Here is a 26718-nt window from a genome sequence, read left to right as displayed (position 1 = left end):
TTCTTTTTTTCTGCTCAGTTAATGTCAAACTCTTTTATTACTAATGTGTGCCTTGTCACAGAGGCGCCGGAACAGGAGGGCCAAGGGGCCATGGACTTTCTTAGACAATTCTGCCTAAAAATTAAATGAGATTTCTGTATGTCACCTTTTATAGAACTGTGACAATGTTTTCTTTCTAATGGCGTTGGGATGAGTTGGACAACTGTTTAACCCGCTACTAGTGCGTTCACACCAATGATGTAATGATGACAAAACCTTCATACAAACAGGGTGTTTTAATACCGTCGATCTCTGTATTCAGCTGTTCTTAGGTCGGCTGCAGGCATTTATCCGTCTTTTACATTTTTCCAGACTTGTTTTGAAAATGGAATAAAGTCCATACCGCCATCTAAATGCTCTGTGTAAAGCTGCCTTCTGCATGTTCCCCACTGACAACTTAACAGAGCCACCTTTCACATTAGGAGGAACAAAAACAATGAGTTAAGAGGCTAATAGTTTCAGGTTATTTATATTAAGATGGCATGCTATTGTGAGGGCAATATCAAATTAGGTGGTTTGCGAGTGTCTGTTAAATGAGGCAAGTAGTCCTCAGCCTGAAAAAGAAACACTGTAGTAAAGGGTGCGAAATGCATAAAAATATCATAATTAAATGACCAAAAAAAGTTGCAAAGCTATTTTGTTTAACACTCCATGGGTTAACTCCACTTTGTGTTGGTCCGCTACATAAAATCCCAATAGAATATGCTGAAAGTGGAGGTTGTAGTGTGGATAAAATTCAGAGGAAATACATACTTTTCCATGGCACTGTAGATTTTTTTTTTTTGATATTTCAATAAGTGCTCTACAAAGTCAAAAAGCTGGACAAAAGCCAATGTAGAAAACAGCGCGGTATAATCTTAGTGAATTTAAAGAGAGACTTTTGTGTGAGGAGCTGAAAATGAAAAATAAAACAGTACTGCACAGCAATTTTCAAGCAATGTTTATATTTGGGAATCCAAGTTATTTTATAAAGACATTTAGTGATTTTCCTCAACTTCTGAACCACATGCACACAATACATAGAATAAAAAGAAGTCAGACAATACAATGGATCTGAAGTGTCCAGTTCAGAGAGATGTGATAGTGTCTGTGTGAGGTGTGTCCTTGAGCATTTTCCAACTGATTATTGGTGAGTGGAACAGAGTGGTGGAACATCTCCCTTCTCTATTAAAAAGCCAGAACATCTCCTCCAACAGATAGAGGCAACAAAATGTAACTTTCATAGAAGTGCTGGACTGCAGCTAATCACAGTCAGCAGAATTCACTTCCAGGAACACTTCATTCATGATCAGGATGAGTCATCTTTACATAGAACATAGAAATAAGAGAACAGGTGGCATAAATGTGTAGACAAAGTTTCCAAAACAATAATAAAATAAATGAAACCAGTCACAGTAGTGCTCAGACACTGAGCTGGATGGTTGTTAGAAACAGACTTCTCTCAGGCAGAGGAATGCAGTGTTCCCTGCTCCCTGTCTTCTCGCTCTTCTTCATCCATTTTGCGTCCGTGTTTCCGAAAATATTTGTAGCGCTGAACGTACAGTTTTACTAGGTTGCTGACTTTTACTGGGTTGATTTCTCCAGTACGGCTATGGCAAATCTGAGAGAAAAGCAGATAGTTAACCCTGGTTTTAAATGAATTAATACCACAAAACTTTACATCAATCTTGCAAAGATTTAAGAGGTTTCACTTTTTCCATGCAGTGATTTGGATGCTTACACTGACCTTATGCACAGCCTTTCTGAGGATGTCTTTATACTCTTCCTTATTGATGTCTTTGCGCTGGTAGTAAGGTTTGATGGCAAGCTTCACCTCCTCCACTGCCCGCTCTTGGGTGTGCAGCTTCTTCAGATACTTAAGAGAACGAAGTAGTAGTCATTTTAATATAGCTGCAAAATTTATGGAATACAAGCATTGTAGATTTTACTAATCAACACTGTCAAAAATAGAAATACTCCAAGAAGTACATACACTCTACCAATATTTTACAAAAAACCTTTCATCAATTTGATGGGAAACAATTCACAAAGTCCCAAAGATGGGTACAAAAGTTTTTGGTATTATTTGAATGTATGTGGTGTATGTATACATTTGAATCTGTTTCCATATATGTAGTTTATTTAAATAAGAATTATGCTTATAAAAACATTAAAGTCATGTAATGTTGTTCAGAAATTTACTGAACATTTTCGTAGGCTTTGTTTGGTATTAAAAATCAATTTGTCCAGTCCATTACCAAAATTAAGTCCTTTATGATTGAATCGGGAGATCTATTCAGTGAATATTACCATTGTGAAATGGTAGAGAACTGTAGCGTAAAGAAATGTACAAAAAACTGACCTTGAACTTCCTTGCTCATGCAAATACCCTAATTTTACACAAGACTTCTATTCCACATATTGTCTCCTGAGATTATGTACCGTAAGTGATTAGGAAGATATGTTAAAATGTGTAAAGAATTTAGAAACTTTTAAATTTAATTTTAATACAGATTCTCTAAAATAATGATGTCTAAATAATGATGAACACCCTGGACAGAAACCCAAGGTGGTATCTGTCCAGGGTGTCCATACTATGTGCACTTGGCACCAGGACACCTGAGGCCAGAGATCGATGATCAATTTTGTCATTTCGTTGCAGATCCAATGTCATTTCGTTGGATCAGCAACCACATGCCTAGGACACTTGAGAGAAGAGAGGTGCGGAGCTGTCCACTGACCACTATCTGGTGGTGAGTTGGCTCCTGTGGTGGGGAGGATGCCGGTTAGACCTGGCAGGCCCAAATATGTTACGAGGGTCTGCTGGGAACATCTGGCAGAGTCTCCTATGGGCTGTTTTGGCCTGCGGGACTTCGGAAGCAGCTGATGGCTACTGGCAGTCCAAACGGCTCGGATGGTTGCTGAGGCAAAAACTCAAGCGTGGGAGGATTTCGGAGAGGCCATGGAGAAAGACTTCCGCACGGCTTTGAGGTGATTCTGGTCCACCATCCGGCATCACAGAAGGGGGAAGCAGTACAGCACCAACACTGTTTATATATAGTGGGGATGGTGTGCTGCTGACCTTGACTCGGGACGTTGTGGGCCGGTGGGCATAATACTTTGAAGACCTCCTCAATCCCACCAACATGCCTTCCATTGAGGAAGTGGAGACTGGGGACTCTGGGTCGGGCTTTCCAATCTCAGGATGAGCTCGCTGAGGTTGTCAAAGAGCTCCTCGATGGCAAGGCCCTGAGGGTGGATGACATTCACCCGGAGTTCCTTAAGGCTATGAATCTTGCGGGGTTGTGTTGGATGACGCTACTCTGCAATATTACATGGACATCAGGGGAAGTCTCCTGGATTGGCAGACTGGGGTAGTGGTCCCCCTACTCACAAATAGGACACGGGGTACCGCCATTTTGGATTTTAGGAAACCTATCCATCTATCCATCTTCTTCTGCTTATCTGGAGTCGGGTCGCGGGGGTAGCAGCCTAAGAAGGGAGACCCAGCCACTCTCCCTCTCCCCAGCCACTTAGGCCAGTTCCTCCGGCCAGTATCCGTGACCTCGTTCTTTCGGTCATGACCCAAAGCTCATGACCATAGATGTGGTTATACAAGGACCTAACAGCCCGTATCAAAGGGCCCAGTACCCCATACTCCTAGAGAATCCCTCGCAGTGCTCCCTGAGGGACACGATCGAACGCCTTCTCCAAGTCCACAAAACACATGTAGACGAGTTGGGCAAACTCCCACACACCCTCCAGGATCCTGCTGAGGGTGTAGAGCTGGTCCAGTGTCCAACGACCAGGACGAAACCCACACTGCTCTTCCTGAATCAGAGGTTCGACAGACCCTCCTCTCCAAGAGTCCTGAATAGACCTTGCCAGGGAGGCTTAAGAGTATGACCCCTCTGTAATTAGAGCACACCCTAATTTTCCCTCTTTGTGATTTATCTGTTTTATGACTCTTGGCTTAGATGTCCTCTGAAGGAACCCCCTCATGAATCCTTTCAAACTTTTCAAACAGTTAAGTCAGGCATTTAGAAAGCTTTCTTATGAATGTAAACAGAAGGTTTGCCTTTCTAGACAAAGAATAAGGTGAGATATTTATTAGCTAACAAAAACCTGAATATTCATTTTCCAATCCAGAAATTCTGTATTTGTGTGTCTTGTTAGGTAGATAATCATTATGGTGGAGTGATTACTAAAGGACTTTAAGTCTAAAATACCTTGGTATTATGCTCACATCTGGACTTAGGTTTGTTTGTAATGGTTCAGGATGATACATTCATCTTTGGCTTAAACAAGTGATTATCTCTCTTAGTTTATCTAATGCACAGGTGTCAAACTCCAGTCCTCGAGGGCCGCTGTCCTGCAGTCTTTAGATGTGCCACAGGTACAAAACACTGAAATGAAATGGCTTAATTATTCCACCTCCTCCTTGTGTAGATCAGTTCTCCAGAGCCTTGCTAATGACCTAATTATTCTATTCAGGTGTGGTGCAGCAGAGGCACATGTAAAAGTTGCAGGACACCGGCCCTTGAGGACTGGAGTTCGACACCCCTGATCTAATGGAATCATTTGTGGAATCTGTAGGAATAGTTTGGTCTTGTCAAAATATGGTCTAGAGCAGGGGTGGGCAACTCCAGGCCTCGAGGGCCGGTCTCCTGCAACTTTTAGATGTATCTCTACTTCAACACACCTGAGTCAAATAATGAGGTCATCAGCAGGACTCTGGAGAACTTGACTGCACTTAAGAGGTGATTCAAATATTGGATTCAAGTGTGTTGGACCAGGGAGACATCTAAGAGTTGCAGGACACCGACCCTCGAGGACCAGGATTGCCCACCCCTGCTCTAGAGATATGTTTTCATCACAATTCCACTCTACATCTTACCTCCAGGATTCTGTACTGAAATGGCAATCCACATTATATACAGCGAAACCAAATGTATCCAAATTAAAATATAATGCATGTAAATACTTTTAACATGGATTTTATAAAAAGCTGCTCCTGCAGAATGTTTCACCATGATGGTGCATTCTTTGCTAGAATGTTGTATGGTACAAACAAGAGCAGTAAAGGAGTTACATCATCAAATTTATTTATAATTACATCATAGCCTTTTGAATTGCAATCAAATCCAAATCCTAAAGATTATCAACCCTATTTCCTCTGCATTGTGCTTAAGCTTTAGTGATCAGAAGTTTGCGTCTACTCATCATGGGAATGATCAATGGTGAAATTAATACATAAATAAATGCTGTAGATCTAACCATAACATTAACAATCAACATATTAGCTTCTCTCAGCTGTAGGAATAATCATGGCATTCCTGTTCGAAATGAAAACAATTGTATCATGTTATACTTTTCTGTTTTTATTCTTTTTATTAATACTGTCAGTATAACTACAGGCCACTGTATAAAACTTCTTAGTCGTACCTTATCTGAATCTTTGTTCTCATTTTCCCATCTGGCTTCACCAGAGCTCCCTGTCACTCCTGACAGCCCCACAGGTAGCATCGGCGGTGGGGTCTGTGCACATCCACCTCCTAGGGAGGGGTGCAGGTGAGATGGGGGCGTTTTGGTGCATCCCACCAAAGGGAGAGAGCTGTGGAGAATGAACTGGGCTGGGCTCAGACCGGCTGGTGGAGGCACGGTGGGAGGTGGAGGGATTTGGGCAGATGAGGAAGTTGAGGAAGGAGGAACGTGATGCTGGGATTGGTTCTGGTTGGAATGGGACAGAATCTGCATGTGCAAAACCAAATCAATGAACAATTAGAGGTTACTTGAATTGAAAGTAAGAGTAGCTGTAGATGGTTCATTTTTAATACTTTTCCTAGGCTAATTTTTTGCCAACATCTTGAATGTAATGTTTTTCTGATTTTGTTGAATAATCACATTTTTATATTGTATATTGCTTTATAAAGTTTATAAAAAACGACTGAACAGCAACAGCCTTTCTCACTCACCTGACTGGTTGCTTGAATGAACTCCTGTGCTTTCGCCCTGCTGGCAATATTGGCCTCCTCCATTTTGAAGAGTAGAGCCGTCACTGACAGAATAATAATTTACACAGGTGAGCATGTATTCCCAAATATTCACATACAAACATAACAGAAATATAATGTTTAGAAGCTAAGTGTTTATAATTGTGAACTCTAACAACACTTCTATGAATTATGATCATTGGGCGATGGTGGTTAAGGAGGTAGGAGTTGTAACTGGTATTATCCTGGTTCGAACATACGCCCTCTCTGTCTGAGTCGTCGTGTCCTTCAGCAAGACACTTTACTCGCCTTGCTTGCTGTTGGTGGTGGTCGTAGGGTGAAGATTGTGGGGCAGTCTTCCCCAGGGCAGTTGTGCTAGAACGTAGCTCAGTGTGTGAATGGGTAATGTAGCGTAGAAGTGTAAAGTACTTTGGAATAGATAATCTACATGTAAGAACATACCATTTACAATGGCATTCAAATGTTCAAGATTCATGTTTCTGAATAATCCAGAAGAGCATGGCAAGGTTCTGCTCAGGTAGGAGTACAAACTTACATGCTAAAACACCTCCAGTTGTACAGTCCACTCCTGTCTGAAGACTCCAGGGCAGAGTAGTTGCTGCTGGTGGAGGTGGAGGAGGTGGTGGTGGCAGCTTACTGGCAGAAGAGGAGGATACTGAGGACGAAGAGGAGGGGTCAGTGGAAGAGAGCGACAGCGAAAGGGAGGTGAGGCCTGCTGATGAAGATGAGCAAGGAGGCGAGGTCAAAGATTTTGACACGTCTTCTGGAGGGGGAGGCTTTACAGTCTGTGTTGACAGGGTACTTCCAAGGCCAGCTCCCTGGGAAGTAGACAGGCTCGATGGACTGGAAGCTGGGGGAGAAGGGCTATTCTGATTTGGGCAGTCCTCAACTAGAAAAGCGGGCTCTGGTGTCTTACAACTACTGTCCACAGTTTGAGAGTCAGGGGAAGACTCTCTGGTGTCCCGCAAGGGAGCATTCGATGGAGGCGGTGTGTGTGGTGGAGAGGAGGAGGGTGGGAGAACACTGGTGGAGGAGGATGTAGAAGAGGAGGATGAGGAGCAAGGCGGAGGGCCAGCTTGACCTGTATGTGGACCGACTAATTTACTCCCCTCTCCAACAGCTGATGGAGCATCAAAGGAGGATACAGTCCAGCCTTCTAATGTGGATTTTTTTTGGTTCCTTTCACCAGCAACCATACCAGCTGTTCCAGCTTTTTTACTGTTTTTCTTAGCTAAGCGGCGGCGACGCTTGGTTGCCAGAGATGATGAGGGGGAGGATGCAGAAGAAGAAGTAGATGTGATGGAGCTTGGTTTTGTTTTTTTGGATTTCAGTCCAGCAGGGCTGGCTAAGGATGATGGCGGCCCCGACAGGCTGCTTCGTTTTCCCATACCAGCTAGATCTTTACCTCGGCCACCTAATGACAGGGGCTCTGAGCAAGGCTTCAGGAATGGAGACCTGCTTTCATTGTCTCTACAAAAGACTACAGCAATAGAGCCTCCAACCACTGAACCCCCTGCTCCCGCTCCTGTACCCCCTGGGCCCAAGAGATCCATGCTTAATTTTCCAGAACCAACAGAAGCTCCAGTGGTACTGCTCACTCCCTCTCGCACCAAGACCGACACTTTGGACTGAAGTTTGCCTTTCCGACTGCTGCTGCTCTCTTTCTTGGATTTCCCAGAACTTATTAAATCTTTTCTGCTGCTTTTGTCCCGTACTTTATCCTTCCCTACTTTTCTGGCTCTCTTTGCTGATGTGAGACCAGGAGTGATGGAGGTAGGACCTGAAGTCACTGTCAGTGAGGACAGGCATTTCCCTGTTGTTTTATTAGAAGAGGAAGGGGAATCTAACTTCTTTATTGTGTGAGACTTCTTTTTTGAATGACTTTGTCTGGCTTTAGGAGAAGGTTTTGCTTTAGGGCTTGGGATGGGTGGTTCTAAAGGCAGAGCAGCAGGAGGTGTATCCTCCAAAGATGGGTAATCCGAGTCCAAAGCTTCTCCATCTAAAGACAACATATCAATTTCCAATTTGTCAGAGTAGTGATCTGACTCATAGCCATGATACCTCGGTGGGGAGCATGACCGTGAGCGGCCACAAACACCTTCCCGTTCCTCTGTGTCTTCATTTGATTGCCATTTTCTTCTTTTCCTCTCCTCCGTGGGATGGCAAGGAGACGCTGCTGCAAGTCTTGGCGAGCCTGGGACTGTGGTGGTGGTAGTGGTGGTTGTCACTGTAATGGTTCGTTTAATAGCAAAGAGGTCAGAACCATTGAGGTCTTGAATTGATGGCGGGACAACAGGGCGACCATCCCGTCGATGTTCCCTTTCATGCTGCCTGTCTCTATTACTTTCCCTCTCCTCCCTACTGCTCTTACGCTTCTTTGGAAGGCCCCGCTCTCTGCTGCTTGAGTGCAGTTTGCCCTTCTTTTCCCTTTCCCTCTTTCTAGAATTAGAATCTCGTACTCTCTCATCTTTCCGGTGACTGTTGCTGTGATTATGATGCCTGTCTCTGTCCTTATCTCTGCCTCTATCCCTTTCTCTGTCTCGATGAATTTTTCTGCCCCTGTCTTTCTCTTTTTCCCTTTCCCTGTGTCTTTCTTCAGACAGACTTGAAAAAGAGCGTCGAGAATGCATCTCTTTTCTTGAAGAGTGATGGGAGACTGCAGGGCTGCCATGTCGCCTCTTCTTTCCTTTCTGACTGCTGCTTCTACTGCTCCCCCTTGTTTTAACCTCCTTTAAATCCTTTTGTCCTCGTTCTTTCTCTTTGCTCTTCTCGCAACCCTCCTCTTTTCCCTTCTTCCTCTTTTTCCTTTTGACCACCTTTTCCGCTGGCTTTCTTTCTTTGCTTTTTTGCCTGTCGCAATCATTAGAACTTTTGGAGCACTTGCGATTCTTGCTTGTTTGCTCTACCGGGGGCGTGGCAGGAGAGGCAGACATGGAAGCTTGAGGAAGGGAAGGAGGCAGTGGTGGCTGAGAAGACAGAGGGGAAGAGGCAGGAAAGGACAGATATCTTTCCTTCCTCCTGCTGACCAACTTCCTTCTCAAATCCTCCACTGCGATAGCAGGCTCATCTTCAAGCTCCCTGTCATCTTCCCAGTTTCCCTCTGTACACACAGACACAAACCCATCTCCATCCAGCACGCGCAAAATGCGCTCTGGTTTCGAACCAAAGAATGAAATATTGGGAGAATTCAGAGGAAGGGGTTCCTCTGAGGGCCTCTTTTTAGCTCCATCTCTGTCAGCAACTCCAACTATCTCTCCCTCCTCTATCTCAGAATGCTCTGAGTCAATGCCTTCTCTTTGCCCCCGGGCTTTGAAGCTGCTACTTTTCACTCTCCTCCTCAGATGCTGTTGGCTGGTCAGACTGGGGCTCAGTGGATCCATCAAAATCTCTGTGGAATCTGGAGGTTCTTCATCTTTCTTATTTATTTCAGCAATTTTCTCTAAGACCTCATCTCTGTCAAGCCCATCATCCACATTTGACTGTGGAGAGCCAGTTGGATCAAAAGGGTCATATTTCTCCCCATGCCTCTCCTCTCCCATCAGATAACTCTCTTTCTCTACATCAGTTGGACTGTAAGGATTGTATATCCCTCTTTTCCCATCATCTTCTTCACAGCTATTGCTCGCCTGCATTGCCATGTGAGGAAAGCGCTGTACTGAGGCGTTATTGGACATAGATGTGGCAAGAGGTTGTGTGGAAGTAGAAGAAACCCTGGCCACCTCACTCAAATGTGTTACATTGTTTTTATACACTGAGGTATTGGCACAAAGAGAGGGCGATGAAGATAATGGTGAAGACAACGGTGAAGACGGCTCAGAAGAAGGAGGTGACGGAGACGAGAAGGCTGAGCAGGGAGGAGGGCTCCTGGCGGTTTCTCCAACCTCAACTGGGGAAGAGGAGGGTGATGACCTCCTTTTGAAGTCTGATGCTGAAGTCGAGTCCATGGGTTGGGAAACCCGGTAGTATAAAGATCAGCCAAGGCCACACAGCATAAAAGGTCCAGGCAAAAACCTAGCAGAGAGCAGATGTTATACTTAAATAACATAATAATCTTTGTGCTTTGCAGAAGTATTTAAACTTTTTCACACTTCGCATAATTGTGAAGTGGAACAGAAAGATAGTCTTAAAAAAGCTGACAATTGTGATGTGCAATTGTATTCTGCTCCCTTACGCTGATACCCATAAATAAATCAATCAAGATTATTTGTAAAGCACAATTCAGCAACAAGGTAGTTCAAAGTGCTTTACATAATGAAAGCACACAAATACAAAGTCATAGAACACACAGTCAACAATTGAAACATTACATTCTGCCAAGGCTGTCATTACACAACAAAAATGTTGGTCAGTGTTTCATTTATTATGGTTCAAAAGCAACTCTAAATAGAATCCAATGCAACAAACTGAAGTTACTTCATATAGTTTATTTCTGCAGAACTGTTGATAAACTTGTTTCCACTCATCTTAAGCCAAATCTTTGCATAAATCCTATATCAGATTTAAGTCAGGGTTCTGTCTGGGTCACTTCAAAATGTTATGTTGTTGTTATTGGTTGACCATTTCTTTAATGCTTTAGTTGTGTTTTGAGTCACTGTGACACTGAAGCCACTAATACTGTTCAAGACCAAGTCTCTGTAGATTTCTTGATGTTATTGCAGGTAATCTTGATTATAATCCCTCTTTATGATGCCGCTTTCTCTAAAGCAGCTAATCCTGTCGGTTAAAAAACACACACCCGAAGCATTGTTTCCAACACTATTCTTGACCCTGAGGATGGTGTTCTTTAAGCAAGGCTTCCACTTTATATTAGCATGAAAAGCATTCATAACACTTAAAATAGGGTCGCTGAAAGTTATTGCTCTCCAAAGAGCTACTATTACCATCTGAAGAAATGCACCTCTCCCAGGCAAACACTTCCAGAGCCAGGAAGAGTGTCTTAGTGCTGTTGATCAACCTCATGTTCTCACTGATAAATGTGTTAATAGAGGAGAAGCAACTTACCGTTCCAGGAAAATTGTTTATCCGCCGTCATCGGTGGCCATGCTAACTAGACTGAGCATTCATGGCAGCCTCAGTTGTAGTGAACCAGCTGTAGCATATCAGAGAGAAAGGGAGAGGTTGAGAAGAAGTTGGTTGACGGCGCTAAGACCCTCCTGCTGACTCTGACTGATTGTTTCTAACAAAGCAGTGCATTTGTTCAGATGACAACAGGACCACAGGAAGAAGTCAGAGGAGCTCAATTTTTTCATAGATCATACTGTCACAACACTAACAGGTTCAATAAATATGCAAATAACATATTTTTTAAATAAAAGTTACACACAGCTGCTTTAAAGTCAACTTTTAATTTAACAAAAATGTTTTCTTCAAACTGGAAGTAATATTGAAGTCTTGAAGTGGCCCAGCCAGAGTCCTGGCATAAATTTGGGGTATAGATTAGAGTGATGGCAAGGAGGCCTTCCTCGAAGACTTAAGTACCAGTGGAAATATGCAAAAATCTGATCAGCAATCATAAGGAGGATTTGAGCGCTGTGGTTTTCCAATTGATAAGAGGACAACAAGTTGAATTTTGTATAAAGCATTTTTTTAAAACAATGAATAGTCCATTATTTTATCTTTTGAGTGATGCCAGACTCATTAGAAGCAAACTTCATATTTTCAAAAAGGTAATTTTAAATCTAAATTTACAAAGGTTATAAATAATTTTTCGGGTTAACTGTGTATGTGCCAGAAAATTCTCACTGCATATCACCCTAAAACACTACATCCTCACTCTAATACATGGTGCTGGTGGCAGGATCATGCTGTGGGGATTTTTTCTTCACTGAGGACAAGGAGGTTAGTCAACATAGATGACTAACTTCCTTGTCCTCAAGTGAACAATCCTGGTTTACTTTCCAGCAGGACAACCCTCCAAAAATACCACCATTCCTACATTGGAATGGTTTAGACTAGTGTTTCCTAACCCTGATCCTCAAAGCACACTGCCCTGCATGTTTTAGGTGTTTCCATGCTTAATATGCCGGATTCAGATGATTATAGTTTAGCAAACATCTGTTAATCAGTAATAAGTTGAAATCTGCTGAGCCGAAGAACACAACTACACTCAAGTAGCGTATTAATAAGTATTCTGAAGGTAAATTCAGAATCATTACAAGATATTATATTGGATACAAGTAACATTCAGGATAAAAAATTGCAGATCAGAGGTCAAGCTAGTCTTCCTGCCTATATTGTAATAGTAGGAAATGAGTAGCCAGACAGTTTTGCTAAAGGTGATGCAAAAAAGATTATTGTTGATTTGAATGTCAAAATAAATAAAAATTGTACATTAAGAAAGAATGGCAAGAATAATGAGATAGAGAAGAAAATTTTAGATTTTATTATAGTATCAAAAGAGAATTTAGAAAATGTAATAGAATTTAAAAAAGAAGATATTATATTGAGGATGACATTTGGTCATACAGGATTAAACAGTACTCTTAAAATAATCAGGTTGTTTTAATTATTGTGGACAAATAGAAACAGTACAATATATTTCTTTGGAATGTGATACATATGTTTAAGAAAGAAAAGTATTAATTGAAAAATTAAATAAGAATAAAAGTAAATTACATGTAATTGAATAATTTCAAAGATCATCTGGGTATGTAGTTTCTAGCAGCCTTTTTAGTTTTTTGAAGAAGAGCAGGTATTTTGGGAGGGATATATTTGTTCTTATAATAAAAGATTTCAACCATACTCCATTCTGGAAGGTGGCAGTAATGCACCTTAAGCTGTTCGCCAACTGCCAAAAGAAAAAGAGAAAGAAAGAACAAAAGAAAGAAAGAAAAGACAAACAAACAAAAAACACCTAAAACATGCAAGGCAAGGTGCCTTGAGGACCAGGGTTGGGAAACACTGGTTTAGATCACAGCATAGGGAGGAATTATCCAGTCCTAAAACAAACTGAGAATCCAAAATAAGACTTAAACTGTTTTTTTCAGATGTTCTCCAACCAAGCTGAGTGAATCTGAGTGGGTTTTACAAAGAGGCATCAGAAGATATTCCGTTTACAGAAGTTCAAAACTGGTACAGGCAGCCCAAAAGAAGTGCAGGTGGACTTTCAGTGAAAGATAATGTTCCCAGGGACCACTGTCCTACATATTTAGATGTGTCTCCGTCCCAGAACACCAGATTCGAGTGATTGAACGACCTCGTCTGTATGCCATCAAGTGCTACAGATGCCTGTTAATCGCCCCGTTATTCAAGTTAGGTGTGTGGCAGAAGGGAAACACCTAAAATATGCAGGGAATTGGTCCATGAGGACCAGAATTGAGAAACACTGCCTTAAAGTATTAGCTCAGGAGGGGAGGGGGCGTTATACAAATACACCAATCAGTTGTCATTTTTATTGGCAAAACATTTAAGAATGTTGTGTCACATTCCTTCTAATTTGCATTAATTACGGTGTTTATCAACCTCCGTGACGGGATCATTACTTTTACTATTGGGGCTAGGGAACATCTAGCATTTAGCAATACAGACACCGCTGTTAGCATCACTGCTGACGCCGCTGGTTGCCGGCCTATTCATTTTCATAGTTAAATGTCGCATACATCTAGAAAATACAAATCTATTCCTACTGAAAAAAATGACTTCGTGGTTAACTGATTAGCTCCAGTAAAACAATTCAGAATATGAAAACATTGAGCTAGCTGGGTAACCGCTTTACTCTGACAAGCCCATGTAGTGAGAACGGCTGTGTGCTAACATGCTACCTTGACTCGAATAGTCTTTAGTCTGACGGCGAATCCTCCGTCGTTCATCCACCTGAACCATTAAATCAACCAAATGATCAAAGTTTTAATTGCTAATGTATCAAAAGCGGAGGAGCCCTGCTCTATTAGTCGCCGCCATCTGCCTTCTCCTGAAGCCAGACGAAAAAGAATCATGGGAAACTGAGTTTTTGCGTGTGTGGTCGTCACTCCTGTTGGCTTCCCAATAAAATTTAAGCCCCAAATTCAAAGAGAACATTTCCTTTCTACTATTAGACAGTAAAGTGGGCTTTTTGTTAAACTGTATGAATCTATCACTGTACTAAGAAATAGTCTAGCGGCTTAACCCACAGAAAATGAATAATAAAAACATTGTTTGAATACAATCTATTCTCTTATTTTTCCATCCTTCTGTAATTTACATTGAAGAATAGTGATGCTCAAGTTCACAACAGCCACTCTTTTGGAAAAGCACATTTATTTCTTCTCCAAATGTAGTCAGTGTTTGATCAGAAAAGCATGTGCTTTCACTATGTATGAAAGATAATAAATTATTAATTGCGGGAAAAAAACCTGCATTTGCTATAAAAGCAGCCACATCATGCTGACTATGCCAGGAGACATAGCAGAGGTTGGATGAGCAGCACAGCTGTTTGCCAACAGTGGCCTGGAGCTAATCTTCAGAAAACATCACTGTTAAGTTCATCCTTTGGATAACTTACATCAGCAGCAAGTAAACAAAGTAGTGTGAACATTTAAGACCAAAATTACTAATACAAATCACCAGAAAAGCAAATAACTGCATATTACTGCAGCTATCACTCTGACTTAAACATCTGGAAACTACACTGGATTTTTCAGATTGGGTTAGTGAAACCTCACACTGGATTTCAAGCAACATGCATGCTGGTCCTCTTCACTCTTCTTCTGGAACCTTGATTTCCAAGTAAAAATACAAATGCTACTTGAGCTACTGAGCAACAGTCCAGTTCTATTTCTCCTTAGCCTAGGAAAGACAAACCCCATGTTGAAGACATCTGTTCTATGGTGTGTAGTATATCAGAGCAACAGCTTATATACAGCTGAACGAAAGCTCATCAGGAAGGCCATCTTTATCCTAGGATACCCTATTGACCCAGTACAGGCGGTGTGAGATGGAATAACTCTGGCTAACATAACATCACATCACTTTTGGACAATATCTACCCTCTTCCTTCTCCATTTGAAGCTATTGCAGAACTGGAGAGCTCCTTCAGTGACAGACTGCTGCATCTTAGGTGTACATATGAGCGTTACCACACATTCTTTCTCCTAATAGCTGTTAGACTTTATAATCATCACTGCTCCAAACAAACTCAATTAGTGCTCTTGCACCCTTGATGTTTTCACACACCTCTTCTTGCTAATCTTTAACAAATACAATGACTTTCTTGTAGATTTCTTAAAAGCAGCATACACAGCTGCACATTTATTATTTTTAGAGTATTTTTCTTACATTGTAAATTTTCTTTTACTGTAATGTCTCTAATTTCTATTTTTTATGTGAATGTGCTTTCTTCCATCTGCATGACACTCTGCTGTAGGTACAATGTGGTGGAAAATTACTACAAGTTAACATCTGCTGATCATGAAATGCCTGTGAACTCTCACCAAAAGAACTATTTGGGTTACATGTACAAGGTTTTAAGTTGTTTTCAACAGCCTCATCAGAACCAGACTGTCTCGCCCCTTGTTTTTGAATTCCTTATCCTTGGTATAAAACTCATGTGTTGTCTCTGCCTGGCAGAGCTTTTTCACCCAGACCTTCTTCATTATTGATTATCCTACAAGCTCTCTGTATTGTGCACAATATATGAATAAACCTGATTGAGTGATTTCACCTGACAGTGCTTGGTAAAATAGGTTTTTTTCACAACAATTTGGTGCTGTGACCCGGATCCCTCGACTGGACATCCAAGGACGTCGACGAACAGCGTTAAGGAGCCGACCTGGACTAGGCTCCAGCCTCAAACTTCATTTAGGATTTGAGAGAGAAGAGGGCTGTTGGTCGGCTCCACGGCTCCAGCGCTGGGATCAACGAATTCAAAACCACTGTTATCAGGTGGGATACTCACTCAGGCTAACAAATTAACTTTACAAATTCTAAATTATAAAATCTAAAATAGTAAAGGATCCGATAAACCTTTCACCCTGCGGAATAAAGACTGGCGTTATTAAAAGGAAAAAATCGGGTTAAAGTCCCAGGGGAAAAAAAAAATAAAAATAAATAATAATTTAAAAAAAGGAGTGGGTTAGAGTCCCCCCCAATTGGGTTCAAGTCCCAAACTGGTAAAATATTTTTTTCCCACAACATACACCTTAGTGTACATGACAATGAATTTGTTTTTCTAATGGTATGAAATGAACGTTAAACAAATCACTGTCAAGTATTGCTTGGAAACATGCTTTTATTAACTGCTGACCTAAATAAAATTCTCCATATACAAAGCTTTGTAATCATAATTCCATAGGACCAATAATTCATTAACTCAATCCACAAATATTTACTATGCAAAACACAGCAAAATGTTTTTCACACCAAATCTACAAAACCGTCAAAGCACAAAACTTACTTTGCCAAACAAAGAAAAGGAAAGCAACAGAAAACATTTCAACATAAATAACCAAAATGCGCTCTCAGTGGTCTGATGACCGTGAGCGAGAGCAATAATCTACCAGTCTGACCAATAAGGACTTTTTGTAATTTTAACAAAGTTCACTGAGATAACAAAGCTCACTTGTAATGGAAGATACATTGGGGTCTTCAGAAGACAGAAGACCCCAATATATCTATATCACACTATTGCAGAAAAATGTTAAGTTTTTGTCCAGATGAATAAAATAGAAATTTTAAACAGAAAAAAATAATTTTGTTTTTCACCTATATGGTATTCTAGAAACTTTTTGACATGCTTTTAGATAACTTTATGTTCATTTAACTTCATGTTAAAACTGAAAGTTCCATGAGAAAAAAAATTGTAGAAATTAGAAAACTATTTTTCTGTTTCAAAAGCTCTGAATTTTGTAACATAAATACAAAAATCTTATCTATTATAGTGATGGAAAATATCTGAAAACCAGTTCTTTACTTGTTCCTGTGTTACCTTTGTATTATTAATGAAACATATCTTAAAATCTGTAAACAATTCAATAAAATTGTATTAATGTCCTCTGTTATGGACATCCGTATTTCATACTTTTGTCCTACATGGAAACACATGGAAATCCTACATGCAATTGAAACCTTACACAGCAAATCACCGTGAACACCCCTTTCTTCCCCTCTGTGAAACATGGGGATGGCACCATCATACTGAGGGGATGCTTTCTTTCGGCAGCAACAGTGAAGCTGGATATCCTTGATGACATGGATCCTGTTATAGGCAGCAGAAGACTTGAGATTGGAGTGCAGGTTCACATTCCAGCAGGATAATGAACATACAGGAAGAGGTACAACAAATGTATGTTTTAGAGTGGCTTAGTAACAGGCTAGCCCTGTGACAGCCTGTAACTGTTCAAAAGTAGTCGAGACATGGTCAAAGAAAATTTGGTTCTACAAAGTGCTGACACAGGAAAGTAGACCACAAATGCACTCTACATTTTACATTCTTATTTTTAAAATGTTTGAAAATAATCAGCCCCTTCCTTTTACTACAAAATGTGCACATCTTTGTGTTGGTCTGTCACATAAAATTCCACTCAAACACATTAAATTTCATGGCTGCAGAGGGAAAATCTTGAAGGGGTGTGCATATATCCTCAAGAACTTGAATTGTGTAGAAGGGATAACAAATGGAAATTAGTGAGTATCGTAATATCTCCGCATTCTGATATCATCCTGAATTACTTTGTGATTCTCATCTCTGAGCTGTTACCTAATTGAGATACCTAATTGCATAACTAGATATTTCACCTCTCATATTTGTCTTCAAGAAACAAGAGAAGTCCAGTTCTCTTGTACTTGAACATTTCCCAGGAGACTGAGAATCTGCACCAGAGTTAGTTGGCTTCTTCACATTGACGCCAAGTTTTCCCTTTTTGAGAATAAAGCAGCTGCTAACCAAGCTCACTTCTCCTGGCTGTGAGACAAATCTGATGTGATCACACAGTAAAACACACAGTTGTGTGATGGCGTACTCCATCTGACTAGAGAAGGTAGATTGTGTCGATTATGATCAGACTGTAAAAAATGTAGAACAGAGTTCTCCTTTCAAGTCTGAGCCAGGGATGTCCAAAACGTTTTTCTGTAAAGTCCAAGTTAAGTAACACGTTGCTGATGCCGGAGTCATTTTCTTTCAACTGTGGCAATATCACAGGATATCAGACAAAACAGAACATGATTGAACTAAGACCTAATCTAACACACAAACATCTTTAAGAAAAACAATTTAACATGCATAAAGCTGTTTTGGACTCCTGTGAGGATATTTTGAAAAATGTTAAGTTGGGGTTATTTACCCCATTAGAACAATTACGGACAAAAATAGCAGAAATGAGTAGACACCTGTTAAAAGCCAAAACCATTTAACAGAGTTCACTTCAAAATAAATTAGTTTGATCATTCCAAGTAACTGACAGCTAATATGAATAGATTGCTATGAAACATTAATAGCTTATGGTCTATTAATAGACCATAAGCTATTATATCAAACTCACCCTTCCATATGCACATTCTGCCAGGGCAACAGCTCAAGAGACTCAAGTCCCAGACCTGAAGTACAAGTTAAGTTTCAAGACTTTCCTTCAGAAACTTAAGTGCAACACAGATCCATTTATTAATGCTCATCTCTAGTCTGAGCTTTTCAAAGAAAGATGAAAAAAATGACAGAAAGAATGATTGTTCCAGAATGCCCAAGAAAATTGATGAACTTATGGGGCTCAGTGAAAGCTGCAAATGTCTTTCAGTAAACCTGAATGATTGACAATGTGTAAGGTTTTAACACAAAACAGAGATCCATGTATTCTTCTTAAATATCATCTAGAGCTGCTTAAAAACTAGATTTTAAATTATATAAAGCCGGCATTTGGCACATATGGTCTCTGCAGCCTCACCTCAGCAGTGCTAGTGTCATTATGACAGGTCTGTCGGTAACATGGTCCTCCATATAAATGGCAGGAAAAAAAAAGAATTGGTCAGAAACTAGTAAGAATGAACAGAGAGAAACAGGCAAAAATTAAACCAAATAACTGATGATGAACCATTATGGTGAAGCATGTTAAACAAAACCTTCTACCATTAAAATCACTTCACACCTAAACAACTATTTAATTTGCCTGCCGCACTGAAAGAAAAACAATTCTTCCAGAGAAAGCCAGGGGAGCTGGGATGCTGCTGAAGAAGGTGGAGAGACTTCCGTCTTTAGACCAGTCCAGCATCTTTGGCCATCTTGTAAAATGCTCCCTTGAGAGCGATGAGATTGGACGGAGAGTCAAACTCTGCCATCTCTCCTTTATCCAACACCAAAACCCTAAATGATACAAAGAGTAAGGGTTTATTCTTCAAATTGCACTGCTTAAAACCAAAACAACACACACAGCCAGAAGTTTGTTTACATATTTCTAATGTACACTGAAAAGGAACTACTTAGCGTAATCATGAGAGACGTGGTGATCCATTCCTCTTTTAGATATTTATCTGTAACCTTTTTAAACTATGATGAGACCATTTGAAAAAAAAAAGTAATTTTGTATTTTTCAAGCCATTCAGTGGTGTTCTTTTGGGCTGGCAGTGGTTCTGGTCTTAGAAGTGTCTTTGTAGGGTTGTCAAAATAATCATTATCTTGATAAGATTGCAACTAGGAAATCTATTTATTGAAAAGTATTCATTAGTGTCAAAATCAACATAAACTGACCCAATTATATTGTCACTATTATATTGTCGTGCTTTTGGTTGCCAGGGTGACGGAGGCGTTTGTGTAGGTGAAGATACACGACAAAAAAAAGAAAGGTCTCTTGCATGAAATTTACTTCTTCCAGCAACAGATGAGTTACAACGGCAACCGAGTTGTTCTCATGTAAGAACCGTGTGGCTTCTGGCCTCTAGCTCTGGCACAGACAGTGCTTAGCTATGTCCGGGCAGTGAGCAGTGAGAGCCATAACAACAACAGAACATTAACATCGAATCTCACGATACTAGCCTTTTCTCTCGAGCTGCGTTGCATTTACTGACCTAACTTAGGCTCGGAAAACTAAAATAAAAAATACAAAACCAAGCTTAAGGTCTAATAAAGTTGAACCTTCTTTACACTATCCCCCCTTTTAGGAATACTGAGTCCCTTCAGTACAGGTTATACAGCCAAAATTGAGAAAGAAGTGGTAGTTATAAGAACTTAACTACTGAAATGTATATGCCATAAGGGCAAGAAAACATAAACCAAGTTATTTAAATTCTGTAATTGTAACATTCAACTAACTCACTAACTTAACTAGTGCCTAAGTCTCTGCGGTCTTTTGACTAGACGACCACTAGATGTTTTAACAGTCTTTTCTGAAGAGCTTGAATTCCCCTGTCTTCCATCTGGCTGGAATCCTGGGTCCTTGGGTTGGAGGTAGGCCTGTCACGATAACAAATTTTGCTGAGCGATTAATTGTCTCAAAAATTATTGCGATAAACGATAATATTGTTTGAAGAACCTTTTACACTGATTTAATGAAAATTACGTAATAATGCATGCGATTTCCTGCCAAAGATAGATACATTTTATTTTCAAAAGAACACTTAACACTGGAACTGATAAACAAAATAAACAAAACAACCAAAAATAAAAAGGATCTCCATTAATAAAAAATGTACTTGAATAAAACCTAAACAACATAAAGCCAAAGTGGAAATAAGTACTGCATTCAACCAAAAGACTGCAGATTATAAAGTCTGTATACTACTGTATGTTGCCCTTCAGTAATAATTCGATTTAAATAGAGAAGACGGGCTACCTGATGCAATAGTTCACACTACACGATTTTTTGCCCCTATTTTTCCCCATATGACAATCTTAGAACGTTGGTCGTTCTAAGATTGTCGCTTGCGATTTCATAGCCGATCATCCTGTAGTGTGTGGTGTGTTATGGTAGATCGTCGTGGCCGCGCTGATATAAATCAGGGTTTTCCCCCGACTGGGAGCGTCAACGCAGCCTGTTGAATGTGACAGAGAGCCAATCAGAAAGCGCGGATTCTCCTCCGTGCTTTCTGAGGGGAAATTGCAAAGGGAAATCCCAAACAGCTGACACGTGCAACCCGAAGTCCAGCGGACATTGGAGATGATATGTGGAAACAACATTAATGTTTATTCAACATTTCGTGCAAAGAATACAGAAATGACAAGAGGAGGAGTTGGAGCGAAATTGCTACCGCAGTTGATAAACCCGTTAACTTTTCAGCTGTTCTTCGTTAATGTGACATAAATAGGTTATAATGATTTTCATTCAGTCAGGACTGACACTAGCCACATGCATTGCAGGTCAATTGTAGTAAAACATTGATTAATGCCTGGTTTTAAAATTAATTAACTGGACTTGTAACGATTATTTTGTGCCCATTGTTGGACACCACACGGCAGGACCGAACCCGATCGAACCGTTATACCTAGGATTTCTGTCTGCTAATGTGTGATCTCAGGTTTTGAAAACGGGCCGACAATTGGCCGACAGCTCTAAGATCCTGTCATGCGCACATGCGCACTAAGGAAATGAGGAAGAGAGGGTCAGTGGAGAGCACCGGAGTTGAGCCTTTTTTCATTCAGTGTCATCAACAGAAAGAGAAAAAGGCTGGAAGAGACGATAATGCCAATAATTAAAATGAGGTTGATAGTTTTAATTTATCGTACGATTAATTGATTTATCGTTTATCGCGACAGGCCTAGCTGGAGGTCTTCATCCTGATCATCTGACAGCGGTAGTAGAGGAACCAGGGGAATATCCTCTTCATTTGGTTGAAATTCTTCGTCTTGGCAATTCTTAAGCAGTCTGCTTCTTTGGCGTAAAATCCAGACTGGTATCATGTCACTGTCATACGGCTTGAGCCGATCGTGGTGTATCACTGTGCTTCGCTTGGGACCTTGTATTTCATACAGCACAGGACCACAGCAAGCTGCAATAATTAACGGGCCTTTCCATAGTTTCTGAAGCTTAGGGCTTAACCCTTTCATCTTTGCATCATCTTTGACAAACACCAGATCTCCTACACTGTAGAAGTGTTCTTTGGCCCGGAGGTCATACACCTTTTTCTGCCACTCTTGTGCAGTGAGAAGGTGGTCTCTTGCCAGGTCATGTGCTTCTTTTAAGCTTTCCTCCAGGTTGTAGAGGAAATCTGCAGTTTCTAGTGCATCAACCTTGAGTTTTGCAGTGCCAGACTGGTTGTCTTGTGGTTGGTGGACTTCCCTGCCGAGCATAAGCCTATTGGGTGTGAACCCTGTCACTATGTGTCGTGAGCTGCGATAAGCTGCTGTGAGTAGTGGCAGTTGTTCGTCCCAGTTCTTTTGGTCCTGGTTCACATAACATCGAAGCATCTGCAATAAGGTCCTATTGAACCGTTCTACTTGTCCATTGGAGGAGGGGTAGTAAGGGGTAGTCCTTGTCTTAGTGATCTGCATGAGCTTCCATACATTCCGAAACAGGGAGCTATCAAAATTACGACCTTGATCTGTGTGTAGCTCCAAACCTGGCAATAAAGTCGTAGACTAGCTTCCTTGCAGTCGTTTCAGCACTTTGATCAAGAACAGGAAAAGCTTCAACCCATCTTGTGACACATTGTGGCTCCACCCACAACATCAAGACATTCTTCAATCTGGGATAATGGATAAGCATCCTTGATTGTTAGATTGTTCAGACAGCGGTAATCTACGCAGCATCTTACTCCTCCATCCTTTTTTCGAACTAGGACCACTGGAGAGGCCCACTCAGATGCTGATGGTGTGATTACGCCCTCTGCCAGCATTTTTTAAAGATGTGCTTCCTCCTTGCCTTTAAATCCAAGAGGGATCCTTCTCACAGGTTGACGCACAGGTCTGGCAGACCCAGTGTCAATTTTGTGTGTTACAGCGATGTAGCCATGGTCAGTGTCACTTTTAGCAAAGATGGATTGGTACTTGAGGAGTAGCTGAATGAATCGCTGTTGCTGTTCCTCACTGAGGGTCTCACTTATGGTAGCCACCAAACTTTGGAGATGCTCAGAAATGTCAGAGATTGTTGCTACTCTCCCAACCACCAGTGATGGTGCAGGCATTGCATTTGGTTTTGGTGCAAATAGGGGTAGAGGATAAACTTCAACTAGGAGTCCAAGACATACTCCTTTCTGTAGAACCACTCTCTCTTGGTTGAAAAATTGCACACTCTGATTGGCACCTTTGGCTTCATGGTGACAACAGTGCTTCCAGAGGCTACATTATTTGCAATGTTCAAGGGTTCCAATAATGCCGTAACCCCTCCACTTCACCCCACACGACACATTCAGACTTGGCTGGGATGATTGAGGTTCTTTCCAGAGTTACTCTAGCCACACAGTAGTGTGATCCATCATCTCACACAATTTGTGAGGGGACCAATTCATCCCCAATGAAAACTTTGCCTTGGGTATAGATGACAACATCATGGGCCTTCATCAGATCCTATCCAAGGAGGACAGAGTCTCTTATAGGGGCTTCATGCACTTCCCAGTCTATGGATTTGGACCCAATCTGGAAGGTCACTGTGAGTCCATGTTTAGCTTTCATGCCATCTCCAACTCCTGCATTTAGTAGGTATGTATGGTGTAGGTCTATAGGTTAGAGCTTTGGGCTGCCTTGGAGTTTTGGGATACAATGCTTATGGGCTGTAAATTGGCAACCTGGAGCTGTAGATTCCCCAAGGTGCTAACAAGGGTCTTCACTTGTTCTGCCAGTGCAGCAAACTGGTCAGCTGTGACATACTGGGGAATACTGACCCTGCGGGACGTTTTTGCACTGTCGTTGCACATGTCCCCCTCATCAACCCATGAAATGTGCCTTGCTCTGTTTTTTACTTCCGTGTCCTAACCCACAATAGCTCTAAAGTTATGCTCATGAGCCTCCACAAACTTTTGAGCCTCTACGAAGGAGCCTGGGTCACGATTCATGACTTCGTATGCCACTTTCTGGTTTCTTAGGCCTTTGAGGAACACATCAGTTGCCAATTGGTCCTGCAGCTGGAGATCTACCCCTTGATATGCAAGTGTGGTCAGGCGTCTAACCTCCTCTGCAAATTCAGCTGATGTCTCCAGCCCCTGTCAAGTTCTCCCAGTCTTCTTCTTACTGTTGTAGGAGGGTCTTTTTTCCCAAAGCGTTGAGTGAGTTGTTCCACCAAGAGAACATAATCTTCCCTTGTGCACTCTGGTAATGAGCAGACGTAGTGTACTGCAGCTCCCCTCAGACACTCGTGCAGCCTGTCCACTCGTTCAGCAGCACTCCATCCGTGTTTCCTTGCTTGGCGTTCGAACGGCATCAGAAAAGAGTCCCAATCCTCATCTCCATCATATGTGGCTAATTTAGGCCTCTGAAGCTCTGACCAGTTGTTATAATAGCCTCCAGTATTATTTTGCCTTCTTTCATCGTGGTAGGTAAAAGTGTGTGGGACCTCAGGTTCACTGTCCCTAGTGTCTCTGTGTCCTGGGTCAGGTCCAGGGGTGGTGGTTCGTCTCACTGGGTCTGAGCTTCAATGATCTTTGATTTATAACCTCCAGCTTAGCTGCAAAAGGAGCGTGAACACGTGGTCTAGTTGTCACATCCAAAGAGGCATGTGTTTCACGTGCATGCCCTACTCTTGTAGAATGCATTGGAATTAAGTCATCATTCCTCTCAGGAACAGTACGTGATGCTTGGGTTTGTTGTACAGCTGATTGTCCCGTTATGTGTGAAAGTACAGGAGCCAACATCATTTGAAAGTGTCTTGTTTCTTGATTTTGATTTTCCAGCACAGCTTGTAACCACTTTGGAGCTGTGTCTGCCTCTCCAGGGCCTGCTGTAGCACCTTGTAAATCCTTTGTCATTTTACTTTTTTCCGTTGGCAAGTTTTGCTTGTGCTCTTATTGTGAAGGGTTGGACCAGAAGTGCTATGCGGCAACACTGCAAAAGCTTTATTACTGTCTCAGGCGATTTTCTTTCTTGCTTTTCCTTTGCTTTTAACCGGCAGTGGCTAGTTGTAGCTTGTCTGTAAGTTGTAATTAGTTCAGAATGGGCTTGGATATTATCTTTGCGATTGGATTCACTCACAAGAGTCCTGTAGATGATCCCGCTTCTGACGCCAGTTGTCGTGCTTTTGGTTGCCAGGGTGACGGAGGCGTTTGTGTAGGTGAAGATACACGACAAAAAAAAGAAAGGTCTCTTGCATGAAATTTACTTCTTCCAGCAACAGATGAGTTACAACGGCAACCGAGTTGTTCTCATGTAAGAACCGTGTGGCTTCTGGCCTCTAGCTCTGGCACAGACAGTGCTTAGCTATGTCCGGGCAGTGAGCAGTGAGAGCCATAACAACAACAGAACATTAACATCGAATCTTGCGATATTAGCCTTTTCTCTCGAGCTGCGTTGCATTTACTGACCTAACTTAGGCTCGGAAAACTAAAATAAAAAATACAAAACCAAGCTTAAGGTCTAATAAAGTTGAACTTTCTTTACAATATTGCCAATTAAATTGTTGCACTTCTCTGGCAGCGCTGTGTTGTGAAAACTGGCGTAGGGTTGTGAGATCTTTCCAGGTACAAGCAGAAAACAGAACATAGGGGCCTGAGAGAAATAAAGCAATCTTGCAGTTTGATTTAATTATAATTAAGGATAAATATGTATGTGCACATTTAAACACTGAATGATTTTCTGAAATGTATTTTTGTATCGTGATCTGTAATGGTTACAAAAACATGATGATTATGGTTGATAATTAATAATGGATTACAGAAATGTGTTGATTTACAATCATACTTGATAATTAATAATGGATTACAGAGCTGTGTTGGTTTAAAATCATACTCAAAGTTATGATGGATGCCAATGACAAGATGATTGTGTTAATGATTTATAATGAATTAACAGAAATGTGATGATTTAAAATGATGAAGTTAAAGTGATGGGTGAGGTCCTATTCTCAGGCTGTGTCGCAATAAGCAAGCTGAGCAGAGCGGGGGAGCAGGGGAGTTTCAAGGGAGTAAGATTACGAAAGATGCCAGATGGCTAGCAGAAAAGAGGAAGTTCACATGATGTTTAACGCTGTAAGTTACGCAAGGGCTGACGGTTGGGGAAGGTTGGGACTTTCCATAGACTCATCGAACGTTCGAGAAGTCACGTACGCCATCTCCCCATACACAACCATGGGCTGAGAAAGTATAAAGATAAGATAAGATAAATCTTTATTGTCATTGTCACAAGAACAACGAAATTTAAAAAGTGCCATCAGTCAGTGCATATGCTTAAAAACAAAAAATAACTGTCACAATTCACACACAATGTAAGAAATAACAAATAACTGGTAAAAAAAAAAAACACACACAAAAAACAAAACAAAAACAAAAAACTAATAAATAAGAATAGCCACATTCTCACATACATCATTCATGATGATTAATGGTTGTTTTTGATTGCATTTAGTTTTGTTGTTGCTATCAGGTAGAAACTGTCTCTGAGACGGTTGGTTCTTGTTCTGGTTGCTCTGTATCTTCTGCCTGAAGGAAGCAGTGTAAACAGAGAATGTCTGGGGTGAGAAGTGTCCTTTGTGATGTGTTGTGCTTTTCTTAGACAGCAGTCGCTGTGCAGGTCCTCCAGTGAGGGGAGAGGGCAGCCAATGATTTTTTGGGCTGTATTCACAACCGTTTGGAGAGCTTTCCTTTGAGCCGCAGTGCTGCTGTTGTACCATACGCAGATACAGTAAGTCAGTATGCTCTCTTTGGAGCA

The 26718-nt window shown here is 41.2% G+C and overlaps 2 protein-coding genes across 5 annotated transcripts in view; both read right to left on the bottom strand.

Annotated features, from left to right (window-relative positions):
- Positions 1 to 963: 963 nt before the first annotated feature.
- On the bottom strand, positions 964 to 13973 carry scaf1 (SR-related CTD-associated factor 1). 3 transcript variants are annotated; one of them, XM_032587320.1, is made up of 7 exons: positions 13793 to 13971; positions 11034 to 11121; positions 6568 to 10043; positions 5994 to 6076; positions 5464 to 5769; positions 1766 to 1894; positions 964 to 1639 (listed from the first exon to the last, which is right to left on the bottom strand). In XM_032587320.1, the coding sequence occupies exons 3-7, from the start codon at positions 9974 to 9976 to the stop codon at positions 1481 to 1483; spliced, it is 4086 nt and encodes a 1361-aa protein (XP_032443211.1). In that variant the 5' UTR covers positions 9977 to 10043; positions 11034 to 11121; positions 13793 to 13971; the 3' UTR covers positions 964 to 1480. The 3 variants fall into 3 exon arrangements, with proteins under 3 accessions (XP_032443211.1, XP_032443213.1, XP_032443214.1); XM_032587322.1 differs by lacking the exon at positions 11034 to 11121; XM_032587323.1 differs by lacking the exon at positions 964 to 1639 and having other exon boundaries at positions 1818 to 1929; positions 13793 to 13973.
- Positions 13974 to 16216: 2243 nt separating this feature from the next.
- abcc1 (ATP binding cassette subfamily C member 1 (ABCC1 blood group)) overlaps positions 16217 to 26718 on the bottom strand; it is a 117777-nt gene continuing 107275 nt past the window's right edge. For both annotated transcript variants that reach the window (XM_032588503.1, XM_032588506.1), the window contains exon 31: positions 16217 to 19296. In XM_032588503.1, coding sequence (XP_032444394.1) covers positions 19188 to 19296 — 109 coding nt within the window. In that variant the 3' untranslated portion in view covers positions 16217 to 19187. The remainder of the gene's footprint in view (positions 19297 to 26718) is intronic.

Source organism: Xiphophorus hellerii, chromosome 16, assembly GCF_003331165.1.
Source record: "Xiphophorus hellerii strain 12219 chromosome 16, Xiphophorus_hellerii-4.1, whole genome shotgun sequence".
Taxonomy (NCBI): Eukaryota; Metazoa; Chordata; class Actinopteri; order Cyprinodontiformes; family Poeciliidae; genus Xiphophorus; species Xiphophorus hellerii.
Note: the sequence above shows the minus strand (reverse complement) of the source record. Positions and strands in the feature narration are given on the sequence as shown.

Coding starts and splice junctions, on each gene's coding strand:
- scaf1 (XM_032587320.1), bottom strand. CDS start 9,976: ATGGACTCGACTTCAGCATCAGACTTCAAAAGGAGGTCATCACCCTCC. Junction 6,077..6,567: donor AACTGGAGGTGTTTTAGCAT/GTAAGTTTGTAC, acceptor TTATTCTGTCAG/TGACGGCTCTACTCTTCAAA. Junction 5,770..5,993: donor TCATTCAAGCAACCAGTCAG/GTGAGTGAGAAA, acceptor TTGCACATGCAG/ATTCTGTCCCATTCCAACCA.